Genomic DNA, 23,686 nt, shown 5'->3' on the forward strand with positions numbered 1-23,686 from the left:
GGGCGGGGCGGCGGCGCGGGCGTAGTGCGTCACCTGCGGCCTGGCGGCAGGCTCCGTTGAGGCGGACTCGTCTAGTACGTGGTCGACCGCGGGGTCGGAGCCTGCCTCGGGGGCATGAGCCGAGGGGAAGACGCCGAGGCCCAGAGGTGAGTCCGTGCCCCTGACCACAGCACCGGGCCCGGAGGGCCTCCTAGGGGAGGCCGCCCGAGAGGACGCTTCTCAGGCCCCGCCCCGGATTGTCCTGCCGCTGGCCCGGAAATAACAATCCGAGTAGTGACCCTTCGCATCTGGGAATTCGGAGCCTGGATCGGGAAGCTGGGGTTCCGCACCCGACCCCGCCGTTAACAGTTAGCTTTTAGGAACAAGTGCCATTGCTTTTCTGCACTTCGCTTACCCCAGTGACCACTCCCGGCCTCCAGAGTTGATGCAGCTCAGTGGGGAGGATGGATGAAAAAGCGTTTTTGTCAACTGTTACCAAACTAAGGGGTTGTCGCCGTCGCAAACTCAAAGGATTTTGGAAGTCTCCATGCACCTTGATTTCTCATTACACTTTACCGTTTCTCACAACGCGCTGTGCTGGCACATACTGTCTTATTTAAGCCTCCTAACAACCCATGAGATCGGGATAATTGTGTCCATTCTAGGAAGAAGGGAGAAACGGAGGTCCCGAATAGAAAAATGGCTTGCTTCATTCATTCATTCATTCATTCAGTAAATACTGAGCACCGGCCAAGAGCCGTGTTGGGAATAGAACAATGATCAAAATACGCAAGGCCCTGTCCTCTAGTAGTTTGCATTCTAGTTAGGGAAACAGGAAATAAAACAGTATATAACAGATATAACAGTAGATGAATTACATCGTGTGGAAAGAAAAAGGTGGCTGTGATAGGGACTAACAAGGAGCTCACTCTGTTAAGGGAAAGCTTTTCTGAGGAGAGGACACTTAAGGGAGATCATGACTTACTAAAGTTACATAGTAACTGGGTGCAAAAAAACAGAATTTGAATGCAGATCTTTTGGACCCATTTCCTGTGCTCTATCCACTGAAAGTGGTACCCCTCCCCCAACTGTGATACTAAGTAGCTATTGGCATCATTGCAGTTTTTATTTAATTTATTTATTTTTAATTGATTTTTAGAGAGAGAGGAAGGGAGAGGGAGAGAAAGAAACATCAATTGACCGCCACCCACATGCCCCCACTGGGGATTGGGCCCACAACCTGGGCATGTGCCCTGACCAGGAATCGAACCAGCGACCTCTTGGTACATGGGTCTATGCTTAAGCACTGAGCCACACTGGCCGGGCACCACTGCGGTTTTTAAACATGAGAAGATCAGAAGGTCCTACCATTCAAGTTTCAACTCAAATGTCATCTCCTTTAGAGGCCTTTCCCCTCCACTAGTTCTAAAGTAGTCCAAATCCAGTCTCCTTATCAAGTCACCTTCCTTAATTGTATTTGCAGCACTTACCGCAAATTACATCTCGTTTATCTATTTTGCTTTTGTTTTGTCCTGCCCCTCTTCCAAATATAAGCACCATATGGGCAGAGACCTTGCTTGTTCACTGCTCTGTCTCCAGTACCTAAACAATGCCTAGGAAATAGAATCTCAGTAAATTTGTTTTTGAATGAATGATCTGTAAGAAAGGAGGAGGACAGGAAAGCAAGGAGAAGACAAAATGTTTCTCCTCCCATTTCCACTCCTAGGATTCTTCTGTTTGTATCTGTTTCACCTTTTTCTCAGGAGGTAAGATTAAGAGCTATGGGTTATTCATTTCTATATTTCAGCACATAGCCCAGAGTTTAGCAGTTAGTGGTTGCTTGTCCCATATTGCTGAACAGATTGAACACGTGAGTGGGAAAGGAAGAATACCCTTGTGTGGAGATAGATAAACACGGTCAACAAACCATTACCTAGACTTCATAGGCTGTGCTGAGATGATAAGAGGTAATGGCAGTGTTCGATGTATTCTGTTACTAAACAATTCCTGCCACACTGACCTCTGAGGCACTTCTGATTATATAGGACACGCTTTCTCTAGTGGGGAGTTCTGAAGTCTGGCATAGCCTGCCATCTTCCCAGCCCTTCCATCCTTTTTTCTCTGCCACATTATACATTTATGAATGCTAGCATCTCATTTTTGCCCTCTCAGCAACCTTAGGGTATAAGCAGGGCAAGATTTATTGTGTAGAGATGAGGAAACAAGCTTAGAGAGAAGTGACTCTCAGTGGAAATGCCAAAATTTGAAACCTGGTCTTCTGCCATCAGATTTTTGCTCTTTCCCCTACTGTCTCCATCATAATCCTAATCTTGCTTTTTTGTCTGTGAGATGAGACATTTCAGGAAGTAATGCTAATTAAGCTAACATTAATTGAATGCTTCTTAGGTGCTTTAGGTGTATTAATTCAGTAAATCTACACAGCTCTTATGAGGTATTCCCATTTTACAGATAGGGAAACCAAGGCACAGAGTGGTTAAGTAATTTGCCCAAGGTTACCGAGCAAATGGTAGAAATGGAATAACTAAGGAGGAAGTTAGTCTCTTCTTCCCAGTCTCAAAATATTGAACATGATAATAGCCAATATATATTGATTATTTACTGTTGTCAGATGCAGTGTTTAGTGATTTTATTTCATGCACTGTCTCTCATCTTCAAAATGGCTCTATAAGATAAGAACTGTTATTTCTATTTATATAAATAAGGTAACAGAGGCCTAGAATGTTTAGGTAATTTATCAAGTCACACAACCTGCTTTCAAACTCAGTTCTAACTCCGAAGTCTATGGCCTTAAATTTTCTATATTGCCTCTTTCATGAGGAAGAGGTATACTGCTGCTCCTCCTTACCCTTCTCCGTCAGTGTCATTAAGACTCTTTCTGGGGGTTTCCAATGCTTATTTTGGGTGATAGTTGTTAAACTGGAGTATCATATAGTAATAGAGACTTTGGCCTCCTGCCCAGTCCTCCTCTGGCTTCAGAAGAGGAAAACTTTAGTTTCTACACACAGAACCACACCCCTTTCACCTTAAATGGAAGCTTTTGCTTTCTGGCTGCCAGAGGAGCTGTCCCAGGGGAACTGGTGCTGGGGCCCTGGTTGTGAAAGAGCTGAGGCCTTTGAAGGACTGCCCAGGGCATGCCCTCCTTGAATAAATGTTTGTTGAACTGAATTTGAAGCCTCATGTTCACACAGTGTTGCTCTTCTCCTGCCTGAATGTTCACATTCCTTTAGTATTTTATAGAGATTGATGGAAGCAGAAACCAAAACTCTTCCCCTGGAGAACGCATCCATCCTCTCAGAGGGTTCCCTACAGGAAGGGCACCGGTTATGGATTGGCAACCTGGACCCCAAAATCACAGAGTAAGTCGAAATCACCTTGATTCAGTACCTATAAATTGGGATGTTTGCAGTGATGATGTTGAGAAGAATTTTTAAGAGATGTAGGGTATATTTTGGCCCCTTTACTTATATTTCAATTGTTTTTAGAGGGGAGGGGAGGTTATTATTAGCCTGTTATTATGTTATCTTGACATTTTCCTTACATTTGGACTCTTCTACTGCAAAGACGTAGACATGGATATCCTTTAAATTGTATACTTCTTTCTACTTGTCAAAGATCAATTATTTGAATCCTTGTACCCTGTGACCAGGAAATTTATTTTCTAGAATCAGCCTTGAGCATGAGTCCCTCAAAATGAAGGAACAAGCAGAAGTCATCTTAGTACCTTCACAAGTAGGTCGAGAGGCAGCACTTGACTCGAATTCATGTTACACAGCATGGGAGGTCAGAGCTGGAAGGGATCTTAGAGATCACCTCAGTAACTTTGGTTTTCATTCATTTGTTGAATCACTTGAGTACCTACCATGTGCCAAGTGCCCCATGCTAAGCAGTTTTCAAACTTAAAATCTGAGGAACCTTGTCTTAAAGTAATCAGAACCTATATGTAAAGTAAAAGCTCAAAGCTGCTCTGATTAAAGGGGGAAGAAGCACACTCAAAGCCTCTTGGTAACTACCACCCTTTTTTTAGCAATCACTTTTAGAACCCCATGAAGCCCCCTTGAAAACCTCTAATACGGCCAGCTCTCTTAACCTACAGTGGAGGAAACTGAGGGCCAAGAGATGGAAGTGCCTTGCCCACCACAGTCACAAAACTAATTGAATCGTCCAGACTCCTCGCTCTTTCCATTGCAGAATTTATAGTGGAAAAGAATTTCTAAGTAAAGAGAATGGAGAGGTTTTTCCTTCTCCCACTTATTCAATAGGGGCAGGGTGGTGGCTGGTGGCAGGATAGTAAATAGTGAGTGGATTGAGCCAGATAGGGTCAATGCCTAATGTAAGCATGGAAGATATCACCAGTCCTAGAAGTTACTGCCTTTGTAATAGTGTTAAAAGGGAGAGAAGAAACAAGGGAACCTGCAAAGTCTGGGATGAGAGAAGGTACACATAAGGATTGGGATTAAGAGACAGGAAAAGGGGTGTAAACTAACATGTTATGACGGAAAGTTTAGTTCCTTAAACCTGCTCAAGCTCAAATCAGCTTGAGATATTATTGGGTCCCTCTGGAAGTTATGATGATATTTGAGGTATGTTGCCCATATTATGTGACCTTGGTCATGGGGGCCCTAAAATATAAACTGTGCATTGATTTTGGTTCTCTTTATGGCTCATGGCTTTGAGGATGAATGTGTGAATCTGCTCAGCCTCTCAGTTAATGTGTGTTGATCAGAGAAACTGTTTCTATCATCTAAAAGCCAAGCTGTAAAGGGGATACTCCCAACAGTAGTTTCCATTCCCGCCTCTGCTTGTCTGAATGGAAATCTGGAGCATGGAAACAGTTTGGCTGCAATTCCCTGTAATGAGACCCTTGTTCTAATTGTGACCTGCTGCTTGACAGAAAGGTTCAAATGGGCATCTGCCACCTTAGTGTATGTCATAAGTTGGAACATATGACTGCTTTAATAGGAACATTGAATCAAAACTATCCCACTGGTATCTCTACGCTTTTTACATCAGGCCAAAGGTGGCTGGCAAGTCCTAACCTGCAGGTCAGGGCCTTGCTGGTTGTACCTGTAGCTTCCTACCTCTGTATCACCAGGATCATTTTCACTCTTCTTCCTCTATGGATTCCTTATTTTAAAACATTTTCTCTGTTAAGCCAATTTATTAAATACAGTAGTAACAAATTTCTTTTTAAAGACATAACTACCAATCATAGCTTATGATTAGCATGAAATACTTAGTATTAACTAATTTAGTTTACTTAATTATAGCAAAGAAAGCTAACATTTTTTTATGGTAGGTCTTATCTTGTAGAAATATGTGATTTCTTTCCAAGTGTTTGAAGCACAGAAACTTCTGTATCCTGTTCTTCTCAAGGTAGGTAATAGCCTAGGCCAATTATTAAAATACAGTCATTCCCAAACAAGGAAGGATTACATGATACCTTGTGGTGCCCAACTTATATTTCAGCCTCAGAGTATTGTTTGAATCCAAATCTCTGAACTTCTAATTACTCTTAACAGAAGTTTGCAGATCCCCCTCCAGTTTTCTTAATTAAACTGACACCCCACCAACAAATTGGTTCCTGCTGCTCCCCTTTCAACAAAACCCTCTTATCTCTCTTTCCTCTGCATACTCATACCCTTTACCATTCTTCCTCCTGATCTCTTTTGTAAACTGATTTGAACACCCCTCCTATAGAAATGCTTTCTTACCTCGTTAGAAGACAAATTATAGTACAGTCAGCTCTCGTTTATCGCGGTTAATCAGTTCCAGACTCTACTGCGATAAATGAATTTCCACAAAGTAGGATTCTTTATTTATATACATATGTATTTACTGCCATGAATGGTTACAGGAGTATGTAAACAAGTAACAGTTAAAAATTTTTACACTCAGTTTTTTATAGTAATTCTTTATGCATGTGCTTATTAGTTACTAGTCTGAGTCGAGCTCAAGTTATAGTGGGATATCCATCAGTCTCCTCATCAGCATGTGCATTTCTGCTTCTCGTTTATTTGTGTCCACTTTGTGGTTGCAATAACACCCATTTTAGGGCCATGCTAGAGGCCAGGAATATCCAAATGACTAAATAGATCTTAAGGATTTGGATTTAAGGGAATGATGATGTACTCTTATTTATGGAGTAGCAGACTCCAAACTCGTGTTCTTTCTACTGTATTCTGATGTCTCTCAACTGCATTATGCTTAATATTTCTTACCTATAAAGAGAATATTCAACCAAATTATCTGAAAGTTTCCCTAGCTCTAATATTGCATTAGTTCCTCTTATTTAAGCTTGTAACAACCTTGTGAAGCAAGTGGAACAGGTAATATTTTCCTTCTTTTATAGGAAGAGTTAAGTGAGTTGACTCAGTTTCCTAGCGCCTGATTTAGTGCTCTTTGCACAAATAGATAATAGTCCACATAATTGAATAGTTATAACTTAAAGCATCCTAGTCTAAATTTTTAAATGTAAAGACTTATTTTAAATTATGGAACCCAATCTAACTGTAAAAGTAAAACAATATTTCTAAATATTACTAGTGCCGCCCTGGCCGGTTTGGCTCAGTGGTTACGAGTGTCGGCCTGCAGTCCAGAGAGACCCTGGTTTGGTTCCCGCTAAGGGCACGTACCTGGTTGCAGTTTGTTTCTGGCCCTGGTTGGGTTGTGTGGGTGGCGACTACTCAGTGTGCCCCTTTCACGTCAGTGTTCCTCTCTCTCGCTTCCTCCCACTCTATCTGAACAAAAAATGGAAAAATGTCCTCGGGTGAGGATAAAAAAACAAATAAATAAATAAATATTACTATGGCCTTCAACAGAAAAGCCAAAAAGTTTATGTCCTTAGATATTGTCTATTTTCCACATTGCGGTTTCCTCTAAAAGGGTTAACAGTGCTTTCTTTTTCAAATATTAAATGTGCTATGTAGAAAGACAAATTAATAGCCACAACATTATGCAAAAGAAGTATGAGTGGGAATAAAGCCAGGAGAAATTCTCAAAAAAGGAGCATTCTAAATGAATGGTGAATCATAAATGAAGGTAGGAACAAGAAAGATTGTTGTGTGAGCAGAATATCAGGAAGACCTTTTTGACTTAAGGAGAGGTTGAATACTAAATGATAATGAAAATAGTTGGATAAATAGAATACTATCAGATTAAGACAGTCTTTAAAATTTATTCAAACAAGTTTGAATTTCATGTAGAAGAGACTCATTGTGGGTGTTCAGCAGGAGACTGACATCATGAAAGTGATGTGTTTTTTTTTGTTTTTGTTTTTTTTTAATCCTCAACCGAGGACATTTTTCCATTTTTTGTTCAGATAGAGCAGGAGGGAGAGAGAAGAAGAGAGAGAGAGAGAAACATCGACGTGAAAGGGACACATCGAGTGGCTGCCACCCGCACGACCAACCAGGGCCGGGGACAAACTGCAACCGAGGTAGGTGCCCTTAGCGGGAACCGAACCCGGGTCTCTCTGTACCACAGGCCAACGCTCCAACTGCTGAGCCAAACCAGCCAGGGCGAAAGTGATGTTTTATTAGGGATATTAGACATCAGTATGACGGATGACTTGGAGGGGCAAAGACTAAAGATTGAGATTAGCTACAGATATACCATTAATGTCCCCTAGATAGAGACAGTGAACTTGGAGACCATGGTGAGTCAGAGATGAAGAAAAAGTGGAGGAGTGATTGAAGAGGAGTGGAAAATTGAAGATGGTCCTAATGTTTTTTGCCCGAGGAATGTAAAATGATCTTATCCACACTTACCACTGGGATAGCTGGAAAGAGGCATCAGTCTGTGGAGGGGAGGAGGTTATTTTGGGGTATGTGAAGTAAATTTGAAAGCAGTAAAGAGTCATCTAGGTGGAAATGTCCTTGTGATACAGACTTTTGCAGATAAACTAGAGTGCAAGGAAAAATAAATGCATTAACATGTAAGAGCAGTGTGTTCACCTGAAGAAACCCATTTTCTCTGTCAGCCCATTCCCTGTTTTCCTTTGTTGCCCATGCTTCTTTTCATGATTTGTTTTGCATGAAACAGCCTTTACTGTTTGCTTACTTAAATTTGGAACACAGTAAGACCAGTCTATTACATACAGAGCATAGAACCTGAAGACCCGCCACATAACAATTTCTGTAAGTTTAGAAAGAGAATTTTCTTTAAAACAAATTGTGCACAAAGAAATAATCTTAAATGTCATTTCCTTGGCTTTCCATTACCTACAGTGTCAAATTAAAATTCCCTCACTAAGCACAACATGCTTCACAGCCTGTCCCTTCCTGCCTTGCAGCCTCATCTCTTACTGCCCACCCCCACTCTCTTCCAGTTGATCAGGCTCTTTTTCACCTATATGTCTGTGCACTTGACATTCACTGACCACCACCTGCCCTGCACAGTTGGTCCTTTTCATCTTTATGCTTGCCTGTATACCTCTACGTGCAAACATGCCACTGTTTTGAAATCGTTCGATTCCATATCCCCCTCTTCTAACCAAAATGTGAAGTTCTTGCAGACAGAGACCTAGTTGTATTCATCTGGACAGTCTAAGTGCCTGATACAGTTTTTGACACACAGTAGTTGACTGTTTTAACATTTGTATAGATTAATTACTTATCTGCCATTAGGCAGGAAGGCCATTTTAAAGATCCACTACAGAAAACACTGATTGAAGTCGCTGGTGTAGTAATTCTGCAGCTCCCAAAGGCTGCAGGGCCCACATTTCCTGAGGCGAAGCAAGGCTCTGATGAGGAGAGAGCTCTCCCATACTTCAGCAGCAGATGGAAGTGCTTGCAGATGTGAAAGCAAGAGTCTTCGGGCTTTCTTCACTATCGGAGCTTGCAGTCCCCATCTCCAGGAAGCAAAATAGTAAACATTTCATTCCTTTTGTTTTCATGTTCCGATAATTTCAAGAAATTATCAAACAAGAAAAGAAATCCTGGAGAAGTTGAAAGACACAGACCTAAGCAGATGTTCCTGGAATCTTAAGGTCGCACTTCTCGGGCAAAACGTATTTGTTAGCTTTTCAAAGAATAATCCGTCGGCTTTTTTTTTTGAGTAAATTAAAATTCATTTCCTAGGAAATGCCGATCGCCTTACCTTCCTGCTATTAAGCAGAATAGAGCTAATGAAAAGATGACCAGCTCACAGAAGCCCTTTAGATTGTTGTGTTTTTTTTTAACTGGTTTGACCCATCATTCATAGCAACTGGTGCAGTGTTAAGGTTTGAATGGTAAGTGGAAAATGCAGCTGTGAATTAGAGACGTTGGGGGAGACTCTTCTAGCCCATCTGTCTGCATTTCAGAGACTCACCCTTGCTATTCAAAAAATCAAGTAAAACCAGAAATTTGCACTTGAGGTGTCTCCCTTTCCCCTGATGAATCACCTCCTGCATTCTCACTAGCAGTTGAGGTCTCCTGGTGGGAGTTGAGAGTTTGGAAATGAGACGGGTGTTTTTTCTTTTAATATAGGTCTAAAGACGAGATGAATATCCACAGTATGCCTTGGGATCCTTGCATCCTGCCCCAGTAAAAGACCTGTATTGTGTCTTCCTTGCTCCACTGTGTCAGGCACCTGATCCAGGATGATGGGCTTGCTTGTCAATGTGTGTTGGTGTCAAATTTAGCATAGCTTATGATCCAGTTCATATCTTTCTGCCTCCCAAAGGAGATTCTTAGTCAAGAATAAAATCTTGATGAGTTTCTCCTAGAAAACAATGTGAATATAAATGTGGCTGTAAGGACAGCTTTACTGACTCCCTGTGGGGTAGAATTCCCAGTAATAACAGATTTAGCATGTGGGCTGATACCTTTTTAGTATCACAGGGACAGCATTGTTTAGAGAAAGCCTTGACTCCGTTTGAATAGTGCAGAGGATGCCAGGAGGAAGGCCAAAGGAAAAGGAAACGGGAGAGCTGTTGGTTTGTCTCACCCTTACATCAGATGACAGGAAGTCGGAATTGAGATTGACCACAGCAACCTGTTAAGGCCACATCTGTTTGAATAACTTAAAAGCTCTATAGAAACCAAATAAGTTTTAGAAAAAGGAATCCAAGAAGAGGATGAGGGGCGGAGTGGCAAATAAGAACTTGGAATAAATTTCATCCTTGCCGTCTATATTCTTTATTCCGCCATGCTCCAAAGTATAAACTGTATTTAGCAGCTGAGGCTGGTTAGTTACCCACAGCTGGATGATTTTTGGAACTGGCCAGGTTTCTCTACCCTGTGACAGACCAGCCTTGGTCACCTTGTGGTTCCATATTGTCCTGATGTTCAGTCATATCAGGGATATTGAAACTCTCAAGCACTTTATAATGGAAGTGCCACTAGCTGTGGCTTGGTTTGGGGCAGAGTTTGTCACAAGTGGAATGTGCGGCTAATAACTGAAATCTAATAGGGAAGTCTTTCCGGATTATTTTGTTTGTGTGGATGTGTGTGTGTTTGTTACTTTATTGTTGAGATAGGGCAGGCTTTGCTATTGGAGTGTAATGTGTGTTTCTGATGGAGTTGTAGTTATTCACAAATACTATTTCATTGCCAGGAAATTAAAAATAAATAAATCGACACTATTTTTGAGCTTTTCTCCAAAAGAAAAACAAATGGTGCTTGTGGGCCAGACAGCTGTTTGTTAGGTGTGGTTTTTTGTTTGGTATTTTTGTGCTGGACAGACGCATAGCCATGACAATTCTCTTCCCATTCCAAATAGAGGCAAACAACTCTGTTTGCCAAATAAACTAACACAGCAGTTTGGAGGAAGGCAAAGGGCGGGGGCGTGAGATTTTTATCCCTGGGGTAGATTATCTCCTGCTTTTATCTCACACTTAAGGCTCATTGGCCAACAGATTCCCAGAGTGTACTCATAGACTGTCCTTTCTCCACAGATACCACCTCCTGAAGCTCCTCCAGAAGTTTGGCACAGTAAAGCAGTTTGACTTCCTCTTCCACAAGTCAGGTGCCTTGGAGGGACAGCCTAGAGGGTACTGTTTTGTTAACTTTGAAACTAAGCAGGTAATTGAACTTCTCCCCTTTCACAAACTCTCATAAGTGTTTGTGCATGTCTCTTAACTACTAGAATAGTAGTTCCTTGCAGGCAAGAGCCATGTCTGATTCATCCCTGTGTGCCTTGCTCTGAGTCCTAAAAGAGATCCTTGGTAAACAAATGAATTAGTGAATAACTTCCAAAATCCACCCTCCCTAGGCTTGCAGACGAAGGCAACTGACCTACTTTTCTGACCAAAGGCTTTGGGATGCCCACATGAAGCACGTGGCCATCCTCCACTCTGTTCTGTTTTGTTTTTTCCTTTAGTGGCTGACCAACAAAGCCTCCTTTTCTTTCAGTAGTTTTGCCCTGTGGTGCAGAAGCCTTCCCTGTCTGTGGTGAGCCACCCACAAACTCTCTTTTATTTTAATTTCTTAAAAATTTATCCTTCTTCAATGTCTCAAAATAAATGCATACAAATTTGAATGTATAGAGAGGAAGAAAACATCCAGCCTCAATCATGATATATGCATGTATCTTGTATTAAAATTTAGTCCTTAGAAATTATATGCATTGATAAAGAACTTGAATTTGAATGTTATTAAATACAGAGATACTGCTTAGTTAGTGCTCCCTATAACTTTATTAGTTTTATGTAAAGATATTGCCTAGTTGTTTTATTAAAAATAATTGTATTTGGATGTTTTTATTATAAAAGTGAAACATGTTTATTATAGATAAAAATATAGGTAAGTGACTTATCAGCCCAAAATCCAGAAATAATCAGTGTTAATATTTAGTTATGTATCTTTCTAGTCTCTTCTTCTTTCTTCACATTCACACAAAAAAAACAACACTGGAAGACTTCATACATACATACACATAAACACAGGTGTGGCTGTAACACATGAATAGGATCATATGATCCTGTTTGCCACTCAAAGTATACTAAATTTTTTTCTGTCCCCTAATACACATCAAGATAACATTCTATCTCATGGTATTGTGGTTTCACTGGTGTAGATGTAAAATTCATTGATCTATTTCTTTATTGTTTATACATTGTATTAGATGTAACTTAGACCTCAGTTTAAAAGCTAATTAATAGGATTTTTGATGCCTGCATAATATTTTACTATATGAACATATGGTAAGTTATTTGACTGATTGTTAGCTATTTAGGTTCTCCCCAGTGATTCACAAGTGTAAACAGTGCAGTAGTGAATATATTTACTACTCTGTGTATGAGTTGTAACACTGTGTTAACTATGTGTATATTTAATACACTCAGGAAAATGGAGTGGTGTCAACAAGGGCCATGCATAGTTTTTCTTAATACAACTGCTAGATTGCTGTCAAGAAATGATGTCAGTATATGCTGAGCTGTCATTGTCCTGACCAGTACTGCAAATTTATTTTTTGTAGCTCTGATAAGCAATAAGTGATCCATTGCTGTTCAGATTGTTCAGGTTTGGGGGGCAGGGGGAACTAAAAGAATTCCTGGTATAGTTAGCATTTTTAAATACCTTATTCTTCATCAATGATGGAGTGTGGTTAGGATTCTTACAGACAGCTAAAATCAGTGGTCTTGTTGGACTAGAAGTCATAAAGCCTAGCTTCTATTTCTGGCTCTCTTATTTATTAACTTTGGGCAAGTCTCTTAACCTCTTTGGCCTCAGTTTTTGTATAAAAATGGGAATTAAAAACCTACACCCTTCTTACCTTGTAGGAAGTTGAGAGACTAGATGAGGGTACATGTGAAAACACAACTGGCATTTAATGATGTTGACTGCAAGAACTAGGAAACAAGGTATAAGGATAGGAAATTATTTTTTAAAGCATTTGTCCCTTCTGGCATCTTATTAGTGCTGATGTTACAGAATTAATAGAGTGTCATATAAATTCTGATTCACTCAAAGAAACATGAAAGAAGAATAAAATGTCTCTCTTATTTCTTTCACTTTACATGCTATAGTGAGGCAAGGGTGCCAGTGACTAACATCTGACACGTAGCAGGTACTCAATAAATATTTGTTGAATGTCATGCTGGCAAGCTCTAGAGGAATAAGACAACCACCAGTAAAACTAGACGGGAATGCCTGCTGGTCTTACACCGAGGTCTCAGATAGACTGTTCCTGTTTCTCTTCTTGTTCTGTAAGGACTGCTTCACCGCAGTGAGCATGCATTCCTCTTGGCCAAATGCCTCGTGGATACAAACGGAGCAGAGAAGGTTCGGCAGGATGGAAAAGTACAGCCAGGCTTCCTGGGAATGTCCTAGAGTGCCTGTCATCCAGCTTCAGGAATTCCTTTCAGCCTGGTTGCTCCTGTGTCTGATAGGGGAAAGGTCAGGGGACTTCTGGCGCTGAAAGCCAGGTGCATAGATTGGCTCTCAAGCACCTTGCTCACAGTCTCTCTGACTCACTCCTTTTTCCGGCCTGGTTTTCTTCACTCCCGAGTCCTTTGAGGCCATTACTGTTTCTCACTGTGGATCCAGCGAGTATGAGCCCTGGGCCAGGATACAGGTCCAGGGTCCCTGTGGGGAGTACTAGTTCTTGACACAGTAGGAGCTGCCCTAACCCACGGAAGTATGTAGAACCGCATCACCTAATAGGAACACTACTGCTAGCTAACATTGGAGTGCTTCCCATATGCTCTGTGCTTTACATGTACTCTCTTACAGCCACCATCCAGGAACAAGTATTCTCCATATTTACAGGTAAAACAGATATTCAGAAAGATTACGTGACCTTCCAAACACTACACTGCCAGCAAGTGACGGAACCAGGATTTGAACTTTTGTTTAAGTGAAAAAACTCATACCCGTTTTATTACTCTGCTTTTTTTTTCATTGTAAACTTTTTGCCAATTGTTTACCATAAGAAGTTTGGGTAGAAATTCAGCCATCAGAGCCAGTGAGGCCCTGGTGAATACATATAGCTAGTCAAGCATTTGCATTTTTGACTAACTAGTCCCTTTCCTGGACAGGAAGCGGAACAAGCCATCCAGTGTCTCAATGGCAAGCTGGCTCTGTCGAAGAAGCTGGTGGTACGATGGGCCCATGCTCAAGTAAAAGTAAGTCTGGTTGCTGGGAAGAACTTCAGCTCATCCCAACTGAGTCTTCCGAAAGACAGTTGTCCACTTGCCATTTGCATACTAGTCTCTTCACATCTGGAACAGCCATACTTTGGTCTCCTACTTGTATTTACCATGTGTGTTGCCAGATTTTTCTTTTGAGAAACATCTCAGGAGAGATTAAGTTCCTTCATTGTTTCTCTCCACATACCCACAGATTCTGTTTTTGATTGATTTTTCCATGTGGCTGATGTGTGTACTCAAACTCTATCATTTTTTTTTTTTTCTTTAGTGGGGTGGTTCTTTGGAGGGAAAAAAATGTATTTATTTTTTAAATTAGTTGCTTTAGGCATTATTAGACTCTCCCCAGCCTCTCAATTCTGTGAAGAGTTTGATATGTTTATTCTAAATGCTTAAGAAATGGGTAGTTTGCATGAGAGCTTAAAACATTGGCATCTCATTATGCCAGATATTTTGAAAGCTATTTTGGGGACTTTGCAGTGTCTGTATTGTTTTCAAGGCCTGAGAAGTGGCACACTGCCTTATTCGCCTTGTAGGAAGTCTCTTGGGAGAATGCACTGGAAAAGCTATGACCATTTAAAAAAAATGAATGGCTTTCTGTCCTGGACAGCACAGAGATGGTGAAGCCCAGGGACTGGAGTAATCCCAAGAGTTGATTCCCTTCCTTCTGCAGGGGTTGGCAGACCTGCCTGCAAAGAGATTTGTGACTTTTAAAACTGGAGCTCCAATCTTTAGCTGTATGAACATGGGTTTTTGATCAGAGACTCTCTACCCAACAGGCTTCCCAGTAGAGTCAGAAGTTAAACATTTGAGCTCAGTGTCCAAGCTGAAAAACAGAGCTCAGACACTTGGGATCCTTATGAGTGTTTCAGGGGGTCAGTCACAGAGTCTTCTCAACTTCTAGGGCACATCACCTTGGAAATAGAAACAACAAGGAGAATTACCACAAGCTTTTTTGCTCAAAAGAAAATCAAGTCTCATTTGCCAAACTGGCTGTCATTTTTCTCATTCTGCATCTCATTGAAAAGGCACGCAAGAAAAATTATTCTTCATTCCTTCTTTCATTTGAGACTCTCTGTGCGTTTTACTTCTCTGCTCCTATGAGTCTTTTGGACCAGAGGCTCTGATTGCTCTGATATATTTTTTTTACTTTTTACAAGAAGTATATAATTATTTTACATCAAATTTAACTGCTCTTTTACTGGAGAATGTTTTCTGTATCAGTGGCTAAACACTGTTACTATTTTTCTTCTTCACTCAGGCCTGTTAGAGTTCATTGACTTGGTACTTTGCAAAAAAAAATCTAGCAAAATTTTAAAGTGTTTGGATGAAGCAAAATAAATATGGTAAGAGGTGGTATGTGACTGTTCAAGTAAGAATGTAAGAGGGCAGTCCTGTGTATATCTGTACCATCTGAAAATTTGAAACTTGAAATTTTTTCCCAGATAAGGAGGACTAATTGACTAGATCGTAGGCTCTTCTAAACTTCGTTTTCTAAATGTATAGCTTTAAGCCAAAACCGTGTGGAGTTTTATATGACTTCTAAATGTGAAGCAGCCCTAAAATTGTCTAGAAATGTGCAGACAGTACACTGATGGGTTTGAGGTATTATGAACCCGTGCTCTGCAGCAAAGGGCTGGTTTTTGCCCAGGTAAAGTAACTTCCCTTTTTCTTACTTTCAGAGATATGATCATAACAAGAATGATAAGATTCTTCCAATCAGTCTTGAGCCATCCTCTAGCACTGAGCCCACTCAGTCTAACCTAAGGTAAGATGGTCTACTGTAGAAAAACCAACTGTTATTCAAGAGCTTGAGCCGTTTCTTCATTCCAAACCTTTGTTCATACTCTAATAACTCTTCAGACTCTAAATTTAGAATAGAATCTACTAACATTTGACATGTTCAGAGATGTATTTAGGTAATCTCCATAATATATACTTTTCCCCTCCTCCTGTCTCTACTTCCATTTATCGAATTCATTCAAAAAAGTCTAGGTATACCTACCACATGTTAGTCATTGTGCTTGGCACTGGGAATACAAAGCTAAATCAGACGTGGTCTTTATCTTAAAAATAAGCATTTTAATAAGGCTTGTGTCTCTTTGTCATTTGTCACTCCACACTAATTTCTCCCCAACTGTGAGTCTCTTTATACAAAATTGTAGTTTGCAGCACTTTAATTCTATGTACCATTCCAGCAACTAGAACAGCTTTGGTGGTAGTATGTACAAATTGTCAGTTACTTCTTTGGAGCTCGTTCAAAGCAGAAAGAACTGCTCTGGCCAGTTTGCTCCATGGTTAGAGCGTCGGCCCTCAGTCCGAAGAGTTGTGGGTTTGATTCCGGTCAAGGACACGTACCTCTGTGTGGTCGATCCCCAGCTCTGGTCAGGGTCGTGCAGGAGACAACCAATCGATGTGTCTCTCTCACATCAATGTTTCTCTCTCTCCCTTCCTCCCTCCCACTCTATCTGAAAATAAATGGAAAAATATCCTCTGATGAGGATTTTAAAAAAATGAAAACAAAAAAACAGAACTAACAGGTGGGTAGAGAAAGGGGAAGTTAAATGGATACTTGAGCAGCAGAGTTTTGGGGTTTTTTGGGGGGGATGTTTGTTTTTGCATAGGAGATATTTTAGCAATAACAGAATTTATTGAGCTTACTACAAAGCAGGCACTGTGCTAACCATTTCACATGACGTATGTCATTTAGTTATAAAATTCTAGTGAAAATACTGTTAGGCTCAGAAGAAACTGAAGCTTAGAAAAGCAAAATATCTCGGCCAAGATCATGCAGGTAGCAAAGAGCAGAGTCACACGGAAAGCCAGTTTTACTGGACTTCAAAATTCAGTCTTTTAGTTACTACTTCAGAGGAACTCCAGGCTGTAAATGCAGGAATTCAGTTCTCAAGCCTATTCCAGGGGAGAAGAAGAAGGTATGTGAAGGAATGTCAAGTGTTTTAGAAGGACTGGAAATCAATCTCAGTTATAAAGTTAGGAAAGCAATGCCTGTTTGGGTGGAGGGCCAGACAGAAAACACACAGACTGAAAAGCCTGTCTTTGTGTATCATCTGCACCAAACAAAGCGGATGTTCAGGCATCTCATTAAAGCACTGGGGAAGGTGATCCTGAAATGTTCTCAGGAGGGATAAAATGGGAAAATTGAAATTAAGTGTTTTTGTTACTAATTTAAGTGTAATATCATTTGGTATTTCTTAACTTTGTGCTGCTTTATTGTTTTGTACTTCCAGAATTTTTTTTTTTTTTTTATCCTCACCCGAGGACATTTTTGCATTTATCTTCAGATAGAGCGGGGGTAGAGGGGACATCGATGTGAGAGAGACACATCGACTAGTCGCCACCCACATGACCCCAACCTGGGCCGGGAACAAACTGCAACTGAGGTGCCCGTAGTGGGAACTGAACCCGGGTCTCTAGTCCACAGGCCGACGCTCTAACCGCTGAGCCAAAACAGCCAGGGCAAGAAATGTTTTAAAAAGTATAATGACTTCAGTAGATTCATTAGGAATTTATATCCACTATCCTGTATTCCCCCTAAGATTGAGCCTTCTCTTCTCAATTACAGATCAGTGTCTGTGGAGGTTTTTATAAATCTAACTCCTATTGGGAAAGGATGCATTTTGGTTGGGTGATCTTCATGTTACAGTGAATGTGTCTTTAGTTTCTTATTTTCAGTGTGTGCACTTTTTTACTAGATAACCTAGTGTTTTCCGTTCATTTTTAATCCAGAGAACCTCTGCTTACATCTTTCTATTAACATCTATGCCTAATTAGAGAAGGTTGTTTCCCTGTGACTCATACAGATGAATGTCTGGCTGTCCCACTAATGAAAGTGGTGCTGGAGTGCATCTTGGTAATACCCAGTGTTCTTTTTTATTGTAACATAGTTTTTTATTTCACATTGTTCGTGTGAAGTTAGAGTCTGTGCATCAGATGCATACCTTTGAGGATGTCTAAAAGGCCATGTGTATGTTCCCTTCCAAGTTTCTGTTCTTCACTGTAGACCATGGATAGCGTCAAGAATGGAAAATAAAAGGAGCCAGAGACAAAAAACAAAATAATACCCACTGCCTGAGTGCATTCTGGTGCAAGGATAGCAGTGACCTTGATCAGAATGGACTTCCTTACAACTTCTGCAGTGCCTCCTCACCCCTTCTCTCTAACATGGGGCTGCTCAGCTCCTGCCTGCTGGAGGGGAAAGCAAGGGCTTGGTGACAAACAAATTGGGCTTGAATCCTGGCTCTGCAGTTGGTTAGCTGGTGAACCTGGGAAAATCACTACCTTTCTGCATTTGATTCTTTATAAAATGTGGGCACAGTGCCTGGCTCATTATAAGCATTCTGGAAATGATAGCCTTTATAAACACACATTTGTCGTAAAAAGAGACTTCATAAGATTTACGGGATGTTTTTTGCCATTATTATTCAGTGACTCAAAAGGTGATAAATGTGATAGTCACTAGAATAGGCTTTGGAGTCACATGTCAACCAGCACCACTTAGTGGCTGTCTAACATTGGATAAGTTAACTTTTCTGTGCCTTGGTTTCTTCGTTTGCAAAATAAGAATATAACCTGCCTTACAATATTGCTTTCAAGTCTACATGAATTATTTTTCCTGATTTTTAAGTGTACAGTTCATTGGTGTTAAATACATGAATAATGTTGTGCAACCGTCACTACTATTCACCTCCATAATTCTTTTCATCTTGTCAAACTGTAACTCTTTACCCATTAACCAACCCTTGGCAAGCACCATTCTACTTTCTGTCTCTATGATTTTGACTAAATATTGCATATTAACTAAAACCGTACAGTATTTGTCTTGTGTCTAGCTTATTTCATTTAGCATAAGTCCTCAAGATGCATCCATGTTGTAGCATATGTCAGAATTTTCTTCCTTTTTAAGGCTGAACACTATTTTAAAATGTGTTATGTATTATATTTTGCTTATCTATTCATCCATCAATGGACACTTGGGTTACTTCCACATCTTAACTATAATGCTGTCATAAACATGGATGTACAAGTATCTCTTCCAGACCCTGCTTTCAATTCCTACGTAAATTAGTTCTGAGTGCCCACTGTCTGCCGAGACACGGTGTTTGTGTCTTCGGATTAAATGCAACAATATGGGAGTACTCCTAACAGTGTCTGGGCTTATAGTAAAAACTTAACAAGTGGTTCTGACTTGATCTCTTTCCTAAAATGAGAGCATTATTCTTTGTGTGTATTTTATGTGGAATGTTTGAATTTTCCTATTTAATATTGTTTCTCTGACATGCGTGAGAGGTACAAGGAAGACAAAATGCACAGTATTTTCTGAATGCACCCAGGCCCACTCTGATCCTCTGCTCTCCCTCTTCCAGCGTCACTGCAAAGATAAAAGCCATTGAAGCAAAGCTGAAAATGATGGCAGAAAATCCTGATGCCGAGTACCCAGCAGCACCTGTTTATTCCTACTTTAAGCCACCAGATAAAAAAAGGACTACTCCTTATTCTAGAACAGCATGGAAATCTCGAAGATGATGGTTATGAATCACTGTAGCAGCAAAAGCAAATTGGTCTCCACACCTGAAACCCTTTGCCTTTGTACTTTGTAGATGTGACTGGTACTATCCAACAGAGCACCACCCCATGTTAGAGTTTGGTAAAGTGACATATTTGGCTGTTCCCATGGATGTTTCTACCCTGAAGTATGTGTGGAATTGAGCATCATCCAGAATAAATAGGATTGTTTCCAAAATTGTGATTTGAACACTGGGATGCTCTAGTTGGCTGGTTTGTTTGGATTTATAACTCCAGAAACACTATATGGTGTGCCAGAGAGAAAGGCAAACATTAAAAATGTTATTATTTAGATCAGGAAACTAAAGTTATTATCATCTTTTAAAAAATGGAGCATTTTTCTGGCCTCAAATGTCTACAACATAAAAGAGACGGGGAGGGAAGTGGGAGATTTTGAATCATGTTCAGAATTGTTGTTCTAGAATTTACTATGGAAATCCCTCCAACTGGACTCAAAGGAAAAAGTTCTTGGCAAAAGGGAACTGGTTCTTTGAGCAAATGTTGTGGTAATCTATTTAAGAATTATGCTTATTGTTTCAAAATCCCAATTAGGAAAATATGGAGTATATCTTAAAATTGTTTGCATCAACAAAACTGTAGAATCATATTTAGTATTTTATACCACAATGGAAGTTCTATTTGGAAATCCAACTTTTATTCTATAGTGACCATTTTTTTTAAATCTAAATAATCCCTCCCTCTATAATACCAAATGTTGTTATTAACTTGGGACTTTTAAAATGCACTTATTGCATGAGATTGTTTTCATGGCATGAGAATGTTCTTTTTGGAATTGTATCATGGTCAATCTAAGTAGAAAAGCAAAATTTCTTAGAAAACCTAAATGTTTCTATATTGATCTCTGTCAAACATTATTTATTGATAACTGTTTAGGGGTCTGAGTAGAAGAAATTGGGTTGTCTTGTGTGGGGTGAGGTGGGGACATGTAGTGGACACCACGGAGCAGGCACTGCTTTGGCACCAAGACGATAATGACCTCATGTTTTATGTAGTTTCTAAAAGCTTGAAAGACTGCGTGACTTACAGCAATACGGAGAGAAAAATAAATCATGTTTATTTGGTAGTGCGATTAGAAGTGTGTTTCTGTCAGCAGTTTGGGTCATCGCGGTGCCAGGTGGACAGACTGTTGGTTGGACGTACCGTTGCTTCTTTAACAGGTAAATCATTTTTTCACGTAGCTGCCATTCCTGGTGATTGATTACAGACATTTTACCACTGTCATTCCTACCAAAAGGAAGCTTTCACTGCAGGAACTTGAGTCTTCCTGTGAGCATACATGAATGTAATACACTTGAATCAAAACCAGCATAGTGGGTTCCAGAATCCGTAGAAGTGGTCCAGAGGAATTCTTATCGATTTTCCCAAGGTAAATCATCTTAGCTATCTTTAGGTATTAAATACTTGCTGCATTTATTAGCTCTATGATACAAGTAACTCTCCTTCCATTTGGGGGATAGTTCAGGGAGGTGGGAGCATCTTCTCCCAGTTTTCTGGTGACTTCTTAGAGTACAGAATTCACCATTTTATCCGGAAGTCCTCAAAGGGTTGTGGTGGAGCAGGACTTAATGCAAAATATTTTGTCTTCTATTTTTAATGGGAACTTAGGAAATACTTAACTTTGCATTATCTAGAGTCGTTTCCTTTAGAAACCAGAAGTATTTATTTGTATTTAAAGCAATGTTTATTATTTGTACCGATTCGTATTCCTCTGTGTGAATAAATGGAAGACAGTGTCTGTGCGGTTGTGTTGTCTGATCTGTTTTCTGGAGTAAAGACTGCAGCTCTCTGGTAGGCTTGTTTCCCCTGGGACGTGGGCCGGTGTATCAGGGATAGGTGGGGGATGGGTGGGAGTTGCTGTATCTAGGAGCCATCTCTGTAGGAGGCTTGGCTAGAGGCGACCTCGCAGACAGGCCTCTCCACCTTTCTGCCTGCCTACTTCTACTGTTAGGAGAAAAAACTAGCCGTTCTCACTGCAAATGTGTTTTTTAAAAAACTCGTTTTGGAAGTCCCTGATAGCATCATACTGTGTTTAGTCCCTTTTTCAAAGTAGAGGTTTCAAAAGAATAAATGTGTCATAAATGTGCTGGCAGCAGTCTGGTGAAAGGTTTGTAAAAATACAAGTGTTAATTTGTTACAAAGTGATCTGTACTTTAAAATTATTTGTTCGTTTACTGTTTTGCTAAAATTATGTCACTTATAATTTTGATGTATACAAGAATGAAGACTTGAGGGACATATTAGGAGAGAGTTATGAACCATCTTCTTAATCTTGGCTCCTATTTTATCAAATGTATAATGTAACCCTAAAAATTGATTTTTCTGTAATTGGCATCTCAGTTTGGGGGAAGAGGATCATATGAGGAAAGATCTTTCAAAGCATGTCAAAAATCAATAGCAAAAGTTTTTAACAACCAAATACTCTAGAGCCCTGTTGTTTATTAAGGTGGGTACAGTTCATTTTTGAGTCAGCAAATATATCTGATTTTTAATATTACTATATAAGAGAATAGGATTAATTCTTGCCTCACAAACGTTAACTATTTCCAGTATGTAATCATTACGTTCCTAAAATAGGACTTGCTTCCATCATTTTTATCCTTGGTTTTTCTTTCTCCTGCTTTTATCTAGTCCTTCAGTAAACTCTTCCTTCAAAATACTTCTTGATGGGGAGGAGGGTGGGGGGGGGGACATCTGTAACAAAAATAAATTAATAAAAATTGGGGGGTAAAATACTTCTGGAGTCCAACCATTTGGCACCATCTCCAACATTACCATTCTTTTTTTTTGTTAATCCTCACCCAAGAATATTTTTGCATTGGTTTTTAGAGAGCGGAAGGAAAGGAGGGAGGGGGAGAGAGAAAAACATCTATGTGAGAGAGACACATCGACTGGTTGCCTTTGGCATGCACCCAGACATGGCGGGGGATCGAACCTACAACCCAGGTACATGTCCTTGACCAGGAATCAAACTCGAGACCCAACACTCTAACCACCGAGCCACACCAGCCAGGGCAACACTACCATTCTTGTTCAGGCCATTGTCATCTCGTGCCTGCACTATTGCAGTACCTTCCTAACTATCCCCCTGCCTCCACCTGTGCCTCCGTTGGGTCAATTTTCTACACATTAGCCAAAACACACCTTTAGACTCTGAGCTTGTCATTTCCTTCTCCGTGGCTTTCCATCACACCTGGAATAACCCACAGGCCCTGAGTGACCTGTATGGCCGTGGAGCCCCCTGTTGCCCTCCATGCACTGTGTCCAGTCCCACGGGCCTTGCTCCTCTGGCAGTGGGGCGCTCCTGTCCCAAGGCCTTGGCATTGGCTGTTCCTCAGAGCCCACTTGCTCATTGTTCATGTCTCTGTGCAAATGTCAATGGTCATGAGGCCACCTGACCTCCCTTTCTTAAATCACAGCCTTGTCACTGCCCAATCCTTTTTCCCCTCTTCATTTTCTAAATAGCATTTATCATTACCCAATATTTTTTTCAATTGCAGTTGACATTCAATATTTTTTTTAGACATTTACATAATTTAAGAAGTGATCCCCCCCCAATAAGTGAGTACCCACCTGGCACCGCACATATTGCAACACTATTGGCTATAGTCCCTGTGCTCTACTTTACATCCTCATGACTGCTTTTCACTACCGATTGTATTTCTTACTCTCCACCTTTTTCACCCAGCCCCCATCCTAAATTTTTTTTCATTATAATGTAAGTTCCATGTTAGCAGGAACTTTTATTCACTGCTATATCCCCAACATTTAAAACTATGCCTGGTATGCAATAGCTGCTGAAATATTTGTTGGTGAAAAATCAGAATTGTGTACTTGAATGCTGAAGGGCCTTGAGAGACTATCCCATATAACCCCTCATTGTGCAGATGGAAAAACAGAAACCCAGAGAGACAAAGTGGCTTGACCAGCATCACATAGTTCACGGGTGAGCATTAGGTAGAACCAAGGCCTGCAAACACCTACCTAGTCTGGGGGGGTCATTACATCAGCAAACGC

The 23,686-nt window shown here is 40.5% G+C and overlaps 1 protein-coding gene across 1 annotated transcript; it reads left to right on the forward strand.

Moving 5' to 3' along the window:
- Positions 1-30: 30 nt before the first annotated feature.
- Positions 31-19,994, forward strand: RBM18 (RNA binding motif protein 18). Its single transcript, XM_036261496.1, has 6 exons — positions 31-146; positions 3,228-3,356; positions 10,877-11,003; positions 13,961-14,047; positions 15,751-15,836; positions 19,453-19,994. The coding sequence occupies exons 2-6, from the start codon at positions 3,244-3,246 to the stop codon at positions 19,610-19,612; spliced, it is 573 nt and encodes a 190-aa protein (XP_036117389.1). The 5' UTR covers positions 31-146; positions 3,228-3,243; the 3' UTR covers positions 19,613-19,994.
- The last annotated feature ends 3,692 nt before the right edge of the window (positions 19,995-23,686 follow it).

Source organism: Molossus molossus, unplaced genomic scaffold (genome assembly GCF_014108415.1).
Source record: "Molossus molossus isolate mMolMol1 unplaced genomic scaffold, mMolMol1.p scaffold_m16_p_14, whole genome shotgun sequence".
NCBI lineage: Eukaryota > Metazoa > Chordata > Mammalia > Chiroptera > Molossidae > Molossus > Molossus molossus.